Genomic DNA, 18,047 nt, shown 5'->3' with positions numbered 1-18,047 from the left:
TTGATATTGGGTCTGTAGCATGCTTGGGTGAAAGGATACCAAGTTTGTTCAAATGAATGACCTGGCCACAGGAGTCAATTATGCTTCTTCTAAATAACAAAGAGGCTCACAGACCTGATATCGTGCCAGTAACATGATACAGTAAGCTTGTAGGATTTTGGACTGAAGTGCTACCAAATTTTTTTAATTTGTATGAATGACCTATTTTCAACAATTTTGTCTCAATACCAAGAGGCCCAGAGGCCTTAAGTTGGACATGTTACAAACGGGGATGAAGGACTTGATTGGTGCAAATGAATGACCTCAACTTATATCAAAGGTCACAGAGTTCTTCTGAAATCCCAATGTGATGAATGACTGGTAACCTAGGGATAGATATTGAAATGAATGACCTTATATATATATACATGTATAGATGTTTCCCCTTAAATCCTCTTCTCAGATTAATGCAAGGTGAGCAATACAGTTCCATTGGGCATCTTGTTCATTTCTTTGGTATTTGATTATATCCAGACCCTGGGGCCATCAAATTATGCATTTTGTGAAAAGTAGCCTGTAAGACACATGGACCTAGCCACTAGTCCATTACAAACTAGAACTGTCGCCAGGATGGCTGACTAATACCCCCGCAATCTGCACGAGTTAATGGTGAATGGGAACTGTTAATTAAAGGCTAACTAAGATAACCCAGTAATATAGTGACCAGGTTGCCATAGCAACCATAATTTTGAAAAAAAATAAAGTGGCATGCACATCTACACATGGTCCTCTATATTTGTGTGAAGTTTCATTGAAATCAGCCCTTCGGTTTAGGAGGAGTTGTCCGGACAAACTTAAAGTTATGGTTCTTATCAGAAAACCTGTTAATAGTGACCAGTTGCCATAGCAACCATAATTTTGAAAAAAAAGAAAGTGGCATGCACATCTACACATGGTCCTCTATATTTGTGTGAAGTTTCATTGAAATTGGCCATTTAGTTTAGGAGTTGTCTGGACAAACTTAAAGTTATGGTTCTTATCAGAAAACCTGTTTATAGTGACCAGTTGCCATAGCAACCATAATTTTGCACATCTACACATGATCATTTATATTTGTGTGAAGTTTCATCGGAATTGGCCCATCGGTTAAGGAGGAGTTGTCCGGACAAAATGCGTCTACAGACAACCTGATTCCAGTATACCACCCTAATTTCGTTGCAAGGGTATAACTATACCATGGACCTATAAAATAAACTGCCCGAGTATCTCAGTATTACCCGAAGGCATTGATCCCAAGAGGGTCCAGTGTGTGTAGTTAGTGTATCCAGTGATATTGCCCGTCTACTAGTTTTAGTGGAAGAGGGAGAATCCGGGTTGGATTTTACAACCTCGATAATTTGACCCCGGAGGTATTTGTTTCCATGATTTGGTAGATTGAAATGGTTTGCAACTGGCGTGTATCTACGTTTGTTGGTGTCTAAAATATGTTCAGTTATTCAGATTTTGAATTGGCGCTTGGTTTTGCAAACGTATTGCTTGTTGCATACATGGCAAGTGATGAGGTATATTACATTCTGAGTGGTAAAGTGTCCTCAGCAGGTTGATGTATTGCAGACGCAGCTCTCCGTGGTCTAGGCGGAAACGAGCTCTGACTAAGAAGTTGGCAATTTTGTTTTACCATTTCTTATTGCAAAGATAGGTAGCTGGGGTAAATGTTGGGAAGGGTAATCTGGAGATCAGGCCAGAACCATGGACCTAGCAAGTCTATTACAAACTACACCAACAAAAAACATGTAACAGACATGTGATCTTTAATGAAGTGATCTAACATCTTGTAAACCACCAAACATACATGAACCTGGTATAAAGGTAAAACAAACATAATAACTCCTACTTTAATTTACGTGTTATATAGATGACGAGAAGACACTAAACTTAACGTTCATTGTGCAATTTTTCTTCAGCCATAAAATCACGATCATTGAAAACACAATTAAGATTTACACTAAAATCATGATCAGACATTTACTGCAGTGTTAAATCACTCTTCAATCTAATCAAAATTAGACATGTAATTTCCGCTCCTCTATGATATACTTTGATACACTACAATATAACATCTAACAACACCCCGCAGGTCATCTCAACATGACCTTTGAGCTTCCTATATAAGCCAATGGTCAATGATGTTAACAGTCAACCAAAGAGTTTTATACCAGCCTTCGATTGCATCTCCTTAGTATTTAAGACTCCATTCAGTACTTGCTTTGAAATATGCAAAATTTCACAAACATTACTGATGTTTAAAATAGATTAAATGGTTTTGTACACAACTCCTGGCCTTTACTTAAAGGGAATTTCTTAAATTAAAAATTTTCACAGGAAAGAATTTCTGATCTTTCTTTAAATCCCGAAATGCCTTAAGTTAAGGGATTTTCTTTACGTTAAGAGCACTGATAATATTAGGGCATGCTCTCTGATTGCTCCAAATTTCTGACAATGATGAAATGAAACATACCAATTAATGTTTGGCTATCAATATCAGTAGCAGTGGCAAAAGAATATCAACAAAATCTTTTTTACAGTCATTGGTTACGTTTTAAGTTTTTTAACTTTGTCATCTGTTTTTCCATTTTCTGAAACTTTCTTTCTTTTTGCTGTGGTTGAATTATCTTTGACATCCAATAATTCTGGACACAGTGTCTTGGCCATTTGGTATGTCCACAATGTCAGCTCAACCTTGTGCTGGGTCCATTTGATTCCATCTGCTGATGAATTACACTATACAAATGTATTTGCATGTCATATGTTTTCCACAGAATAACAGAAAGAGTATTAAGTAACAATTGGCATAAGCAGAGCGAAAAAACACTTCCCTTGATATGATACAAAATCTTACTGTGACAGGTCCTTATTCCACCTATGAGATAATGTTTTTCACTTCCCAAAATAAAAACAAAAATTTTGGGTTTGAAGAGAAATGTCTATTTGACATGTTTTTACCCTTAAGATTTCTGAGAAATGGTGAATTGACTTCTGAAAGTGGGTCAACGAAAATGAAATCAATGAAATACAGTATTAATTGACAAAACCAACAAAAAATGTTAGAATATGGATAACAATATTTTTTCACCTTTGAATTAATGATCAATACATATGGTATGATTCACAGTATTTTTTCTTACAATATCAATGCATATACATACCATCCTGATCTTTGTTGAGTTTTTTTGTAATAGACTTCACATGGTCCATGAACTCATTATAAAATGGCAAGGTGTACTGCAAGGGAGCTAACCCTGGTATAGCCAGCATGCTTTCGTCAGCCATGAATGCTGCTTTGTCTGGGGCACCTGCTGCCAAAACAGCTGGAAATAAAATTTGAAATTAAGTATTTTCTATCTAAATTTCAAAGAACTTCAACTTCTACATACAAAATCTTGATAGCAATCCTTCCTGTCATTTAATAAATACCATGTACATGTATATGGAAAATGCTGATGATTTTCAACATATTTGATTCCTGTAAGTCAACAAGGTTTTTCAACTGAAAAGACTTAATGCATTCACAATATTTATATATTTCTGCTCTCTAATGCTTGTACAACAGTGTCATCGCTCATACTTTTGTGTAAAATTATTATTATAACTGACCTGTTCCAGTGGTACCAGGATGTACATAATATGTTTATATATTTGAATGACAGTTGATGTTCCTACCAGACGCTGTTGCTGGACCTATGGCCTTGAGGACCGTCAGTGCTTTGATGGCATTGGGAAGGTTTGGCAGCTCTTTAAAGGCTTTTCGACTTGCAGCCTCAACTTCTTCCTCACTGTTACTCTGAACCATTTGTTCCAGGCGAGGTCTGAATTTTCCTCTCTGAAACAATGTTAAGTGTTTGTAACCAGTGTTCGTGTGGTTAAGTCTGTGATAGATTTGATATCAGATGCAAGTTAAAGTACTGAAACTGTTTTCATTATTTGGTGGTGTGATGCTTCCTCTCTCTTCAAACAAAACACAAAATAGTCATAAATCAAAGCTCTGTATTTAAAGTGCTAATCTTTTATATTGTAAATGCTCTGTAATACAAAGCATGTTGTAAAGAGGATATAATCAACACAAAAAATACAAAATCACAATCATACATCTACATGTACCTTACCTAGTACAACATTTCAACAGAATTAATTAAGACTAGAGAATAAGCAGCATTTACATATATAGATAATTATAACAATACAAGGGACAGAACTGAATGATGGTCCTTGATCCGAGAAAACTACTGGGCAAATATCATAAAATAAGATGTCTTTGTTATGCAGATGAAGTTGTTTTAAAATACACAAAACAATACAACTAGCTAGAGCTAAGAGGTAATCATAATGAGCAAGAAATTTCAAAACAACCTCCGTTATAAATTATAATACTGATGATGAAAGGAATTTTGTCTTTTAAGGAAATCAAAGGTTTAAATAATATAAGTCACTGTGATGGTTGGTGACATGCTTATGGAGTGTAAATAAGATATGCCCACCGTCAGTTTCCATTTCATCAGTTTACAAAGCTCCTCATGAGTGACATATCTTTCCTTTCTTGCTTTAATTGCACCTGGGAGTTCTTCTTGATACCTTTGATAAACAAACAATCTGTAGTAATTAATACTGTAAGGTACACCAGGGGTAAAGCGGAATGGTCACCCATCCAAGAGCTGACCATGCTGGCCTAATTGCAACTAAATTGCTCATATCCATGAACCATCACAATACTACATAATTTACAGCAATTTGAACTTTTAATGTGATTTCAATTCCCTTTTTTATAACTCTTGACCAATTTACCAATAATCAAAATTGCTTAGCTAATGACAAATATATCCCCCATGTTTAGTTTGCTCGGTCATCCATATGTATATACAATTGCAACCCAAAACCTCAAATTCCTGATTTAACTTTCCGATGCTATCAGTAACAAGATTAATATTATGTGTAGTAAAAGTAATAAAAACAAGAGGCCCGATGGGCCTGTATCGCTCACCTGGCTCTACAGCAACTTTGAAGTTGATTGAGGTCATTTCTACAGATACTATGCTGATTACTTCTTTATTCAAATATCATAGTAAGCTAGGTTTATTCATATTAATAAATTTTCTAGTCCTTCATTCCAGCATTCTATTGGCCTAATATCAGGTCTCGGAGGCTCTTGGCTATCGCAAAATTATTGTTTACAGATTTAAGCCGATTTCACCCCTGTGACCTTGAATGTAGGTCAAGGTCATTCATTTGAACAAACTTGGTAGCCCTTCACCCCAGCATGCTAAAAGCCTAATATCAAGTCCCTTGGCCTCTTGGCTATTAAGAAGTCGTTTGAAGATTATAGCTTATTTGACCCATGTGACCTTGAATGAACAAACTTTGTAGCCCTTCACCCCAGCATGCTACAGGCCCAATATCAAGTAAGTCCCTGGGCCTCTTGGTTATTGAGAAGAAGTTGTTTAAATGAAAAAGTTGACGCCGGACGCCGCACCACGGCATAACCTCACTTGCCCTTCGGGCAGGTGAGCTAAAAATCAGATCCAGTGCAATGATTATGAGATATCTGAGTTTAAATTACATTGTAGTGTTCTTCCTAAATTGGCCATTTTGGGAAATATACAGCTGGATGTAATTAGAGTTTTGTAGGAAAATTAATGTAAAATTGGGGAGAAAATGGGGAATAAATCTTTTGAAGTATCCCAAGAAAAATACTAAGGGAACAATATTCCATGTAAGTTGGAAAATGATTTGCGCCATACCTTCTACACTTTTTAAAGGGATATTTTGTTTGCATTCATTCAAATTACTCACTCTGACATTCACTATAAAATGTCATTATTAACTTCATTGAAAATTCAATAAAATCAGAAATATCATTTAAGTGGTGTCTATAGGCAGTATATATATAACCATGAATATATTATATCAATAACTGATTTAGTGTTGTGGTTATTAACTGATGACATGTTACTCAAAATCCCCTTTGTAATGAACTAGGTAGGCAACATACCACAGCCGAGCATTATATCCGATGTCAGTTTTGAGTTTATGAGTCCACAGGTCCTAACCTCGTCTGTCAATACATCCAATATATAATCGGATGTATTGACGGAGGCTAGGACCTGTGATGAAATCGGTGTGACAAATACCCCCTTCATTTATACTGAATACAATGTAGGAATTATCATTACCAGTGATCCAGTTGCGTTAATTGTTTTCCTTTGTCGGGTTTCATGATTTTCGACTTGACAATTAAAACTTTGTTGTATAAACCATAAACTTCGCCCCATGTTTGTGATGTTGGATGATCAATGAAGTTTTCCATGTTGGCGCCAATTCTTCTTTCGGAATAATTTGCTCTCTCGTAGCCCCTTATGTGTTTACCTCCAAGCCAATGTAAATCCGTGAACGACGCACATGACGCATATCGTCAGAATCTTCAATAACGGGCGACAACCAATTTCCGCTTTCCGCCATCTTTTTTTCAGTCACGTTGCCGGCAAAATGGCATTTTTTCACCCACCTCAGATTCAAGATAATCCTACAGGATGGGGACCATGTGCAATTCCAGATCAATTCAAGGACATGCCGTATCAGCCTTTCGCTAAGGGAGATCGTTTAGGAAAGGTATTGTCAAAGCTAACGGCAAACAAAGTCATGAAAATGCCATATGTCAAAAAGCCATTTTTGATGAACTGAATTTAGTTTACTGGTATAAATGCACGGACTAAAGATGATTTAGTTTATTTTCCAAATCCGTGGTTGTTGTGAATGATGGGCCACTTTCTTTAAGTCTTGGAATCTTCAGCTAAGGCCTACTTATTGTTCATTTTGATATATTTTGACATGCTAGGCCTACTGCAATATATAGTCTTTCCTCTGGCCATGATATCATATCTGCAGAGCGCACTAGGGCCTACTATGTCTAATTGAAAATGTGGAATTCTCAGACACATTCTATTCCCTCCATTTACGCTGTTCAAAATTTCTGGTGAAAGCGATCTTTTTAGGTTATCATTGATAATTTATTTCATTCTGGATAAATAACAGACATTTTAAACATGAATCATTTATTTTTTGTTGCAAAGTCCAATGGTCCGAATATATATCAACAGATCAGAGTAGATTTCAAAACGAGGGTACCACGAGAAAACTACACAACGGATTGACACAGTAAAATTCCTATTTGATTTCTCGAGTGTATTTCTCTTATCCAGCTCAAATACGCAAACAAGCTGAAGCATTTTATCAAGGCCTAATTCAGAAATTATTTGTTTGCAACAAGTCAATGTACAGCATTAATAACTGATACTTCCTTCATTCGCCTTACAGAAACAAATCCATCGTCCGTGCCACATTATTTACATAAACATGGCAGCCACGATTATAGTTTATTGCTCTCTATCAAAGCTAATTGTTTTTGAAACAGCGTGTCACAGTTCTTGTCTAGGGCTCAACCGATATGGTGATGTGATAAATAAGTATAATTTCAAACAGCCTGAGCAAGTGATCTTATGCAAAATGCAGATTTATCAGTATTGTTCATGATGGTGTCAGGTCGTTTCGGTAACAGGTCGTTTCGGTACTTTTTCGGAAGTTGTTTCGGGATATTCGGAAGTCGTTTCGGTAGAAGTCCGGGTCGTTTCGGGAGACATGAGCAAGTCGTTTCGGTACTTTCAATCAACATTAACATGAATTAATCTGTTTTTAAAATGATTCATAAACACCTATTACGCTTCAGATATTTTGATTATGACAACAAATGTTTCGATAATACAAACAGCATTGTTTTAACCCCCAAACGCAGTGTTTTCTTTAAACTAGCACTGGTGGTTCTTTCCTTTATGATCGTATGGTTCTTTCCTTTATGATCGTACCTAAACACGTTATTATTTGGTTCATATTTTCAAACTTCTATTACAGAAGCAATACAATCAAAATCAAAATTGGTATGTAACAACCCATGCCCGAGAAATAAAGGCTATACAGGGTGATGTCATTACTTTTTTTTTTTTTTGTATTAGGTTTGTTAAATCATTACGTTCATACATGTAGGTATGGAATTAAATACGTTAAGTTAGAGAAATATATACATATATAGAAATACGTTAAGTTAGAGAAATATATACATGTATAGAAATACGTAAAGTTAGAGCACAAACGCGACGGTCGTATGCCGACGTTGGCCTAATGTAGTGTCCAACGGTCGCATCTTATATTTGTTGTTGATTTGTAATATCGAGTTATACTAATTACCGATATTATTGTTATGGACGGTATATCATGATTGTTTGATATTAATAAAAAAACTTAGCAAGAATTTTGCTGTTTTTGTGTTGATCATTTAACGTTATCACGTGGTAGTCTACAGTAAACGATGTAAGGGACATTAACCCGAGTCGTGGCTAGTAAGCATTATAGCATTATATACCAATAATAGATTGTTGATGCAATTATAGTCACTTAAAAATGAAATGAAAACACAAAAATGATAGAATCTGCATTGTTTTATTAGTACCGAAACGACCTACCGAAGTCCCGAAAAATCTCGCGTATGTACCGAAACGACCCCGAGACTTTTCGGGACTCCCGAAACGACTTGCTACCGAAACGACTTGTTACCGAAACAACTAACATTCGTTCATGATCATGAAGTGAGTGAAGTCTACCAGTATGAAAGAACTGTTGTTATGTTTTGATCTTGTCAAAAGTTCAACCAGTGAAATTACAATAGAGTGAATAGACCATGTTGTTTTATTGATGTGATTGTTGTAATTGGATCAGTGATCAGTGATTAAAAGAATTTTTCTGACATTTTTCAGGTCTCTGACTGGACCGGAGCAACGTATCAGGACAAGAGATATCTCGGTAGGTATTTTCATTGTTTGATATGTAACAGTGGCTTTTTAAGTTTTACCCAGTTAGTTTTCTCAAGTTTCTCCAAATGACGAACTTGTACCTGCATGGATGTCATATAATGACATTATCAGGAAAACTTTGTGGTTAATTGGTACAAAATGTATTTGATTATCGACTGAATTGTGCAACAAAATTATGGCAAATTATGTAACATAAAATCTCTGAAATTTGTATTTTTCATGCAAGGACATAAAAATCCAGCAGCACATTCCTGATTTGCTTGCTAATTCTACACTGTTGACAAAAAGTCCCCGATTTCCACCAGATGTTAATGTCCCAAAATGATAACTCTTCAGTATGTTGATCACATCATCAAGCTACCAATAAACCCAGAATGCGCAGAATAAAAAAATTTGTCCCTAGTCATGCACATTCTACAGGTTTAATTACGACATGCAATTAGTTAATATCATAGATTCTGCTGTGATTTTAGCTACACAACACATTATTTAAAAGAACAGTATATTCAAATAACAAATTCTTTGAAGGTAAATACTCGTCTGCGTTCGGAGGGGGAGGGAGCCAGTATGCCTACTATCACGACGAAGATGAGAACAGCTTCCAACTTGTGGATACTCAGCGTGTACAGAAACCAGTGTACCAGCGGGGCAGGAGAGTCTTTCAACAGGTCAGTTTATGGCTTCCCAATTATATTTTATGTCACCAAGTGTTACAAAAATCAAAACCCTCTATGTCAATGTCTAAAGTACAGTTATTGCAACCTCAGGTACAAGGAATATTATCAGAAAAGATCTGTGTATCAATGTGTGGATACTTCTGCCTTGATTAAACTACAACCTATTTTATTATATCTAAAAGTATTAAGTTGTGCATCTACTAGTTTGATTTTTAATCCATTGGATCAGAATGCTGAGATCACAGTTCTACCCATTCTCAGTATTAAGTATCACAAATTTCTACACAAAAATAGTCATTTCGACCAGTTTTGTATGATACTTAATTAATGACCTTATCATTATTCACATCTATTCTATAAACACTATTATGATATTGTAACTTGTTACTACAGAACAAGCAGAGGAGAGAGCGTGAGCGTCGTGCCCAGCAGCAGGCTCAGGCCAACCTCCAAGTGCTCTCTAAAACACAAAAGAGCAGGGAGAGGTAGGTTTTCAAACTGCTCCAGGTTCCAGGTCAAATGATAGTATCACATGCAAATTTAGGCGTTTCCTATTAAAACTACATCTAATAACACAGTGGGAAGATCAACAGTTTTAATCTTGCTTTTTAGATCTATGGATATTTTGCTTCCCTTTCAAATTTATATATTAAATGAAATGAATGTTTATGTTGTATTTAGAGATAGGCAGAGGCTGTTGAGGAAGTGGCAGAAGCAGTTTGGAAAACAGATGCAGGAAAATCGTAACAAGGTATTAAATGTACTCAAGTTTTCAGTTAATCAGTAATATTGGTACACCAGAATTAGGAAGTGGATTTTATTACGTAATAAATGAATGTGGTTATTACTGGCAATGAAAATTGCTGAAATTGATGAGTCTTCTAAAACCTGTTACTAGTGTATAAACCATGATATTGCATTGTTGTGAAGCATGATACAAAGTTTCAAATGTTTAGGTCACAATTGCCTAGTTTCCTTCTTACTTTGCACTGAAAACATTTTATCCTTTCAGGCTCCTTTGAAGCATCGTGATGCGTCTGTACAGGTGAAAGAAGACTGGGAGGTAATAGAGGATATGGACTTTCCTCGTCTCACTAAACTTAGTCTTCCTGGTATAGAGGTTGGCGAGGATCTGTGAGTTCATATTGATAACATTGCCTGCATTAGAATTGATGTTGTTGGTAAACTAGGGCAACTGTGTGAACCCAAATATTGTAATAATAATAATGTTTGTTTCACAAAATTTTGAAACAAGTCTTCTCAACATGAGAGGTTAAAACAACATTGCAGCTTAACTGAAGCACTGATTTATATATGAATAGTATATCAAATCATACAAAAATATTTTAATATATAAGATTCTTGTAATAACAAGGACATTTTAACAGGTAGGACTTGATCACCAACACTATCATTTAGATGCAGATTATTATTCTGCATCTTTAAAGATTTGGACAAAAGTAGAAAGCTTCAACAGGTTCCGTTTATTGTCTACCATATCCTACAACATTGACATGCATGCATATAATCAGTATAAGAGAAAAATCTAAATTGCAGCCTTTCAGTGTTGACTTTTGATATATGAGACCTGAAGGTATATAATCATTGTTTCATCAGGTTGAAATGTGGAAGTATGGAATATTATGACAAGACATACGACCGTGTTACCACTAAGAATGAGAAGAGGCTTAAGCGAATTGACCGAATCTTCCACAAAGTGACTACTACTGATGACCCCAACATTAGACAGGTATGTACTTGGTACAATGGATGAAAGCGTCCTCAAACCTCATCGGCAGTTAGAGAAAAATACCAACAGGAAAAACTTCGTCATACGATAGTTTGACACTGAAAAGGTGGAACTTAATATTCCACCTCTATTGGCAATAGTACAATCTAATCTGTTCCACGAGATCCCATTTCTTTATAATGTTGAAGTGAAACATCTTGTTTGAAACAAATTTTGTGCACAATACAAACCCTAATAAATTACTTGACTTTCTGATTGAATGAAAAGAATTAAAAGAAATTGTGGCTACAGAAATATACTTGCATTTCATTTCATTGAATGGATGCTTGAATCATTAATTAACTCTTAAATTGATTTTGGCATCCAATTTTGGGACACAAGCCAACTGATGGTAAATATAATGAGAACTAAATTGTGCTTCACAACTCCTGACTAAATACTTGATAGAGATTTGATGCAAGTTAAACTTGATTTGTTTTACATTACTTATTTAAGTATTAATGCTTCACCTGTATTTTCAGCTTGCCAAGACAACAGGCAATGTATTTGCTACAGATGCAATCTTAGCAACACTAATGTGTTGTACTAGGTCCACCTACTCCTGGGACATCATAGTCCAACGTGTTGGTAACAAGCTGTTCTTTGACAAGCGCGATGACTCCGAGTTTGATCTGCTGTCAGTGAGCGAGACAGCAACAGAGCCTCCACAAGATGAGGGGAACAGTATCAACTCTCCCCGCAACCTTGCCCTTGAAGCTACCTTCATCAACCACAACTTCTCCCAACAAGTCCTCCGTATGGTAAGCTAGTCCAGTTACTGTAAATGTGGTTATTTCATGGGGTTTAATTTTGTGATTTTGATAGGTTTACTACTTGTGGGGTTAGTTCTATGAATTTTTGCACCTGTTTTACAAAGATAGGCCTATATTTGGGAATTGGCCCATCCCCCACTTTTGAATGCGTAATTCTTGATGGAAAAAAAATGATCATAAAATAAAACAATAAAATTGTTTTGAAAATGATTGTTTAGAAAAAATCTGGTTTAACGGTTAAAACAATCTTTTCTATGAAAAAAAGGAAATGGAAAACAATTTTTTCACAATGAAAGCGATCATTTTTGAGTGATCATTGATGATTAAATTTATTCTTGATAAATAACAGACATCTTAAACTTAGATTTATCTCCTTTTTATGTTTTGAACAAAGATTTTTTATAACAATACCCTATGGACAATATTGGGTCCAAATATTACATATCAAAAGAGTGAATTTTAAACGAGGCAACAATGAGAAAAGTACATGACCAATTTCATGATGTGACAAATAAGTATGATTTCAAATAGCTTGAGGAAGTAATAGCCTATACAAAACACAAATTTTATCAGTATTATCCATGAAGTGAGTATAGTCTTCTGTAGTCCTAGTCATGCCAGTAGACATATGTAGTACATTTCCTACGAAATATTTCTTCTTCTACCTATCTACTTCTTGAGAAAATAGTTCATATATTACTATTTGTCTTCACAAATTATGCTGTGACTGTATATATATATATATATATATAAGGGTCAAAGAAGTAATATGAACAGTATAATCCAGATAACACTGGATCCTCACATAAATGTATGGAGGATACGAATTACTTGTAATGATTATATGGGGCAAAGAAGTAATTCAAACAGTGTAAACAATAAGGTTTGTTAAATTTTCGAGGCAATCCGCCCCTTTATCAAAACACAAAAAATCAAAAATACAATCACATAATATATATAAGAAGTACTGGAAATACAATAAAATACAATAAGAATAATGTTTTAGTAACTGGATAAACCACAATGAACCCTCCCTTCGAAGGGTTCATTGTGGTTTATCCAGTTACTAAAACATTTCAAAAAAAATTTCAGTCATAGATCATATGTAGATCGGGCTATACACTTCCATATTATAATCCAAAATAGCGAGTGAAAAGTTTTGGAAAGCTTGTAAGTCCACACCCTTCTTATTTGGTTTATACATCCATTAGAGGTCTAGGAGCGATATTATGTGATGTACAACTTCAAAATGAGATGCTCATACATACATAAAAAATGAATGCATAGTGTGATTGCTGCCACCAGTGAGCTTTCGCAATCATTGATTGCACTTGTGTATATATGCAAGCATTGTATTGCCTGCATTCCCAAGAGAGGGAGAGCAGTTGATCATAGTCTTTAAAATCTTTAATGAAGTGCTATTTTTGCAGGGAGAGGAAAAGTATTCCTTCAAAGACAACAATCCATTTGTCCACGGAGAAGACGACGCTAATGTAGCCTCAGTTGGATACAGGTAACAGGAAGTTTGATCTGTCGGGGAAAACAAGTAATGAACACTTGATAACACAGTTAAAGTAGAAAGGTTATCTATAATTGGATGTCTGACTATGTCCATGTTTTCTCAATGCATTGAAGTGATACTTTATAGTATTGCTCCATCGCCAGTGAGCATTGTTAAACCTTGGTTAGGGATTACCACATGCAGTGAGAACTTTGGATTGCTTGAGTTTTTTTTAAGCTTTTACATAATATAATCAACATTACAAGAAGAGATTGTGAAAAATGAAAAGATAGCAGATGGTGATTTTTTCTCCCCAAAATTATTCATCCTGCTCAGATGCATGTATTTGTAAAATTATCTCCCTTATACTAGTTGAAAATCATTTTTCCTAGCAGTTTTAAGTACCTGTTTACAGTAGCTTTCTATGCCACAATGAAAAACCATTGGTATATGCTTATACAGGTATCGTAAGTTCAGCCTGGGAAATGACATAGAGTTGGTGGCACGTTGTGAGCATGATGCTGTTATGATGGGTCCTAGTGGAGATCTGCAGTACATCAATATCAAAAGTTTGAATGAGTGGGATTCAAGGGTAAGAGCATACCAACTTATTGTTAAGGTCATCAGAGACAAATTCTTGTGTATCTGTTTGGGATAAACTTTTGTCTTGTGTTCAGTGTATTATTATCCATGCAGATTTAATGGCATCTTTTTCAATTTGACTGTTTGTTGTAACTTGATTGCTGTTTGGTGTTGTAGTACAGTGGGGGTGTTGACTGGAGAAGTCGTCTAGACACTCAACGAGGAGCTGTCCTTGCTACAGAACTGAAAAACAACAGCTGCAAACTCGCCAAATGGACTGTGTGCGCTCTCCTGGCCGGTTCTGACCAGCTCAAGTTTGGGTGAGTGTTGTAGAACTGAAGTAGGCACCGAGGCCCATAACAATACAAAACAGGATCTTAAATGTTCTATCAAAATTTGTAATGTGAGTTTCATTATTTGAAATGAAGTTTGGTCATTCACTTCAAAATGTTCAGTCATCTGTACAGTACAGTATCAATGCATTATCACAAGCAAGAAGAAAAAAATATAACTGGGAAACAAAATTGTAATTCTGTTATTAATATTTTAGAAAGAATAATTTCTAAGACTAAATAAACCTCCAACATAGATTTCTGTCATTCTCAAATTGAAGCAAAAGAAATAAGTTACACATAGATCCTTGAAATTTGAAGATGACAGAATTTGATGCTCTTGAAATTGAAACATTTTCCTCCTAGACTGAATAAACCTGCAAGAGAAATACATGTCATTCTCAAAATGAAACATTGGTAGTGTTAAGGAACCCACCAGGCAAGGAAAGAGAATAATTTACAATACTTTCTGCCGCAAATCTTTCCCATTGTCTGCACCAACTTATCTTTTCAAACCCTATGCAGTAAGTTTGTCCCTCAAATGTGGGCATCTATAATGGAAAGAATGCTTTTAAGAACTACTCCTTTATGCACATATGATAGATGGGAGAAGCAGAGATGCGATTATCAAAAAAATGTAATGTTTACAATAGAATCTGAAATTATCGGGCACTCAATACTTGTTTGATGTCCCTGTTGGCCACATAAGTAACATAGTTTATAGGTTTTTAATGAAGTATTGATTAAAGCCAGTTTAACTTGTGAAATTTTTAAAAATAAGTATATATTTGCTTGGATGCCTTATTTTAGGTATACATGGTTGCAATGTCTAATAGTTTTTTTTTGTGGTGTTGTAGGTATGTGTCACGTCTACACCATCGAGACACTGCCAAACATGTGATCCTAGGGACCCAACAGTTCAAGCCCACAGAGTTTGCCAACCAGATAAACTTGAATATGGAGAACGCGTGGGGTATACTTAGGTGTATCATAGACACCTGTCGCAAGCTTAAAGATGGAAAATATCTTATCATGAAGGATCCTAACAAGGTAAATCATAACAGAATTAGTCTTCACTCTCGATGAAAATGTAGCTTAATATACTGGATCAATAGATAATTTCATTAGGTCACCTGAGACAAAGTTACTCAAGTGACCTACCTATTCTAATCATCTTTTATCTGTTGTTGTGCATTGTGTGTCATTTGTCATGCTTTCATCAACAATTTACATTTTTGACTTCTCAATAACCATGAGGCCCAGGATCATTATATTGGGCCAGTAGCATGCTAGAGGAAGGGCTACCAAAATTGTTCAAATGAATAACCTTGACCTACTTTCAAGGTCACAAGGTTGTAATTTAAAAGCAAAACAAGACCTGTTGTTATACTTCAGAACTAAGATGACTTATAATGCCCATGGGCTGCTTGCAATGATAAAAATCCTCCTTAGGGCCATTTAAGTATAAACTGTTTACCAAAGACATTCACGGTAGGTTTTCTACCTGTTGTGAAGCTATTATTCTTTGTTATTATTCAATGAATTCTTTGGCGACAATAATTTTTTTTTTCTCAGCTGTATTTGGATTTATTTAAAATCTATCACACTGCCATTTTTCTGAAATCTCATTTACTTTGAGGAGAAAAAAAAGAGAAGAAAAAAATGGGAAAATAAATCTGATTCTGACTTGTTCATTAAGTTCTAAATCTGATTCACTCAGATGTTTTTACATTCATCCTAGTTATGTTTGTAACCGGACAGTAGGCACTAACACCATTTGGCGATACCATCATAATTTGTTGGAAAACATTTCTTTCAATATCTTGTGACAATGATGTAATTTTATTTGATATTTTATTCACCAGAATTGAAATTTTTGTTGACAGCCTGTCATAAGGATTTACAATATCCCAGATAGTACCTTTGAGTCTGATGAAGATGATGATGACGACGATGATGAGGATGATGATGATGATGAGGATGATGACGATGATGAGGATGATGATGACGACGATGAGGAGGAAGATGTGAAAAAAGATGATAAAAGTAAATCAAATTTAATTACGTTCAAAGTCTACTGTTTTGAATGTATCTGGATATCACTAAAGACCAAAACGGGCCACACACTTTATGTGACATAATTTTAAACCAAGATGCCTGAATTGATAAACTAAAGATTAAATGGCCCCTGAAAAAGAAAAACTTCATTTAGTTGCTGATTATAAGTGGTCATAAATAATGAAATGCAAAAAAAAAAAAATACTTTACTTACTTGAATACTTCTAGCTATCATGGAATACTATTTATGTTACAAGATTTTACAAATGTACCATTAATTTGTCTTTACTTTCTTTGTCATAACAGGTGTTAAGAAACCAAGCAAGGAAAGCTAAGGAGGAATCCAAAATTTAGTGACAGTATAGCCATTTGGAATCAGTGAATTGATTGTGATACTAGACTTGAAAAAGTGCTAACTACTGCCGACTTTACTGAGGATAATTACATAGACAAATTATCATGGAAATTGTGACACATCCTGGTGTATCTTGTGAAACTGTTTTTTTTAATATACCATGGTTTTCTTTTTCTTCAAAATTGGGCCTTCTATCAGATTGGATTAAATATTCACTGCGTAACAGATTCACATATTGTTTCTTATATTTTCCCAACTCCCACATTTCAGTTCTCTTTCTTAATTATGCTGGAACAAAGGATAGGAAACATTTGTGCATAATATATCATTATTTTATTTAATTTGTTAATGTTTTTATCATGCCAATTAATAATCAGTTTAACTACATTAAATACTATATTGTTCTACTGCCATGTAAGATCTATTCCACAAATATACACATTATTTAGGGGGAGGTGTGGCTTGGAAGCATGCACCATAACTACTTTTGTATTTTGCTCGCCTGCCTGAAGGGTGTGGCATTATGTCATCCAGTTGGCCATCATCTGAATGTCTAGCATCACCTTTTCCTTTTAATCAACTTCTTCATAATAACCAAGGGCATGATGTTATAAGTTACATATACATTTAATGATACAGAAGCAATTCTACCTGTACTTTTTGGGTCACGTGAGCTGAGGTATCAGTTGATCTGTTCTAATCGCCAGCTATTTGTCATCGTGCACCTGTAAAACTATTTACCTGGTACATTTTTGACTTATCAACCAAAACCCATTGACAAATTTCTATGAAATTTGAAGAAACTTTCCATGGACAGAGGCTAGCCAAAATTGTGAATTATATACAATTTAGTCCCAGCTCAGGGAGTCTGTGAGGACCAGGGCAAAATAGATTTTCATAGATGGACGGCATATCAAAATTGTGTTGATCCTGAGGGTTCATCTTTCTTCCTGGTGAGGAATTTAACTTTTAGCACTACAAAATCACAATTTTGTATATGATTTGTTTAATTGCCATTGGAAATAATGCAAATTTAGTTTAAATAATCGATGTGGGATGGTAGTTTGACGGTATGACTGACCTCAGGGG

At 35.2% G+C, this 18,047-nt stretch overlaps 2 protein-coding genes across 4 annotated transcripts; one reads left to right on the top strand and one right to left on the bottom strand.

Annotated features, from left to right (window-relative positions):
- Positions 1-1,771: 1,771 nt before the first annotated feature.
- On the bottom strand, positions 1,772-6,492 carry LOC117328725. 3 transcript variants are annotated; one of them, XM_033886222.1, is made up of 5 exons: positions 6,204-6,492; positions 4,515-4,608; positions 3,700-3,859; positions 3,186-3,347; positions 1,772-2,747 (listed from the first exon to the last, which is right to left on the bottom strand). In XM_033886222.1, the coding sequence occupies exons 1-5, from the start codon at positions 6,335-6,337 to the stop codon at positions 2,572-2,574; spliced, it is 726 nt and encodes a 241-aa protein (XP_033742113.1). In that variant the 5' UTR covers positions 6,338-6,492; the 3' UTR covers positions 1,772-2,571. The 3 variants fall into 3 exon arrangements, with proteins under 3 accessions (XP_033742113.1, XP_033742122.1, XP_033742132.1); XM_033886231.1 differs by having other exon boundaries at positions 1,772-2,744; positions 6,204-6,456; XM_033886241.1 differs by having other exon boundaries at positions 2,647-2,760; positions 6,204-6,456.
- LOC117328714 (eukaryotic translation initiation factor 3 subunit D-like) lies at positions 6,475-17,186 on the top strand. The gene is made up of 14 exons (XM_033886212.1): positions 6,475-6,639; positions 8,835-8,880; positions 9,420-9,559; positions 9,962-10,053; positions 10,250-10,319; positions 10,581-10,702; positions 11,186-11,318; positions 11,840-12,118; positions 13,561-13,643; positions 14,094-14,223; positions 14,391-14,533; positions 15,403-15,595; positions 16,432-16,591; positions 16,910-17,186. Exons 1-14 carry the CDS (start codon positions 6,517-6,519, stop codon positions 16,936-16,938), a joined length of 1,743 nt encoding a protein of 580 aa, XP_033742103.1. The 5' UTR covers positions 6,475-6,516; the 3' UTR covers positions 16,939-17,186.
- Positions 17,187-18,047: the final 861 nt, after the last annotated feature.

Source organism: Pecten maximus, chromosome 1 (assembly GCF_902652985.1).
Source record: "Pecten maximus chromosome 1, xPecMax1.1, whole genome shotgun sequence".
In the NCBI taxonomy this organism is placed as follows: domain Eukaryota; kingdom Metazoa; phylum Mollusca; class Bivalvia; order Pectinida; family Pectinidae; genus Pecten; species Pecten maximus.
Note: the sequence above shows the minus strand (reverse complement) of the source record. Positions and strands in the feature narration are given on the sequence as shown.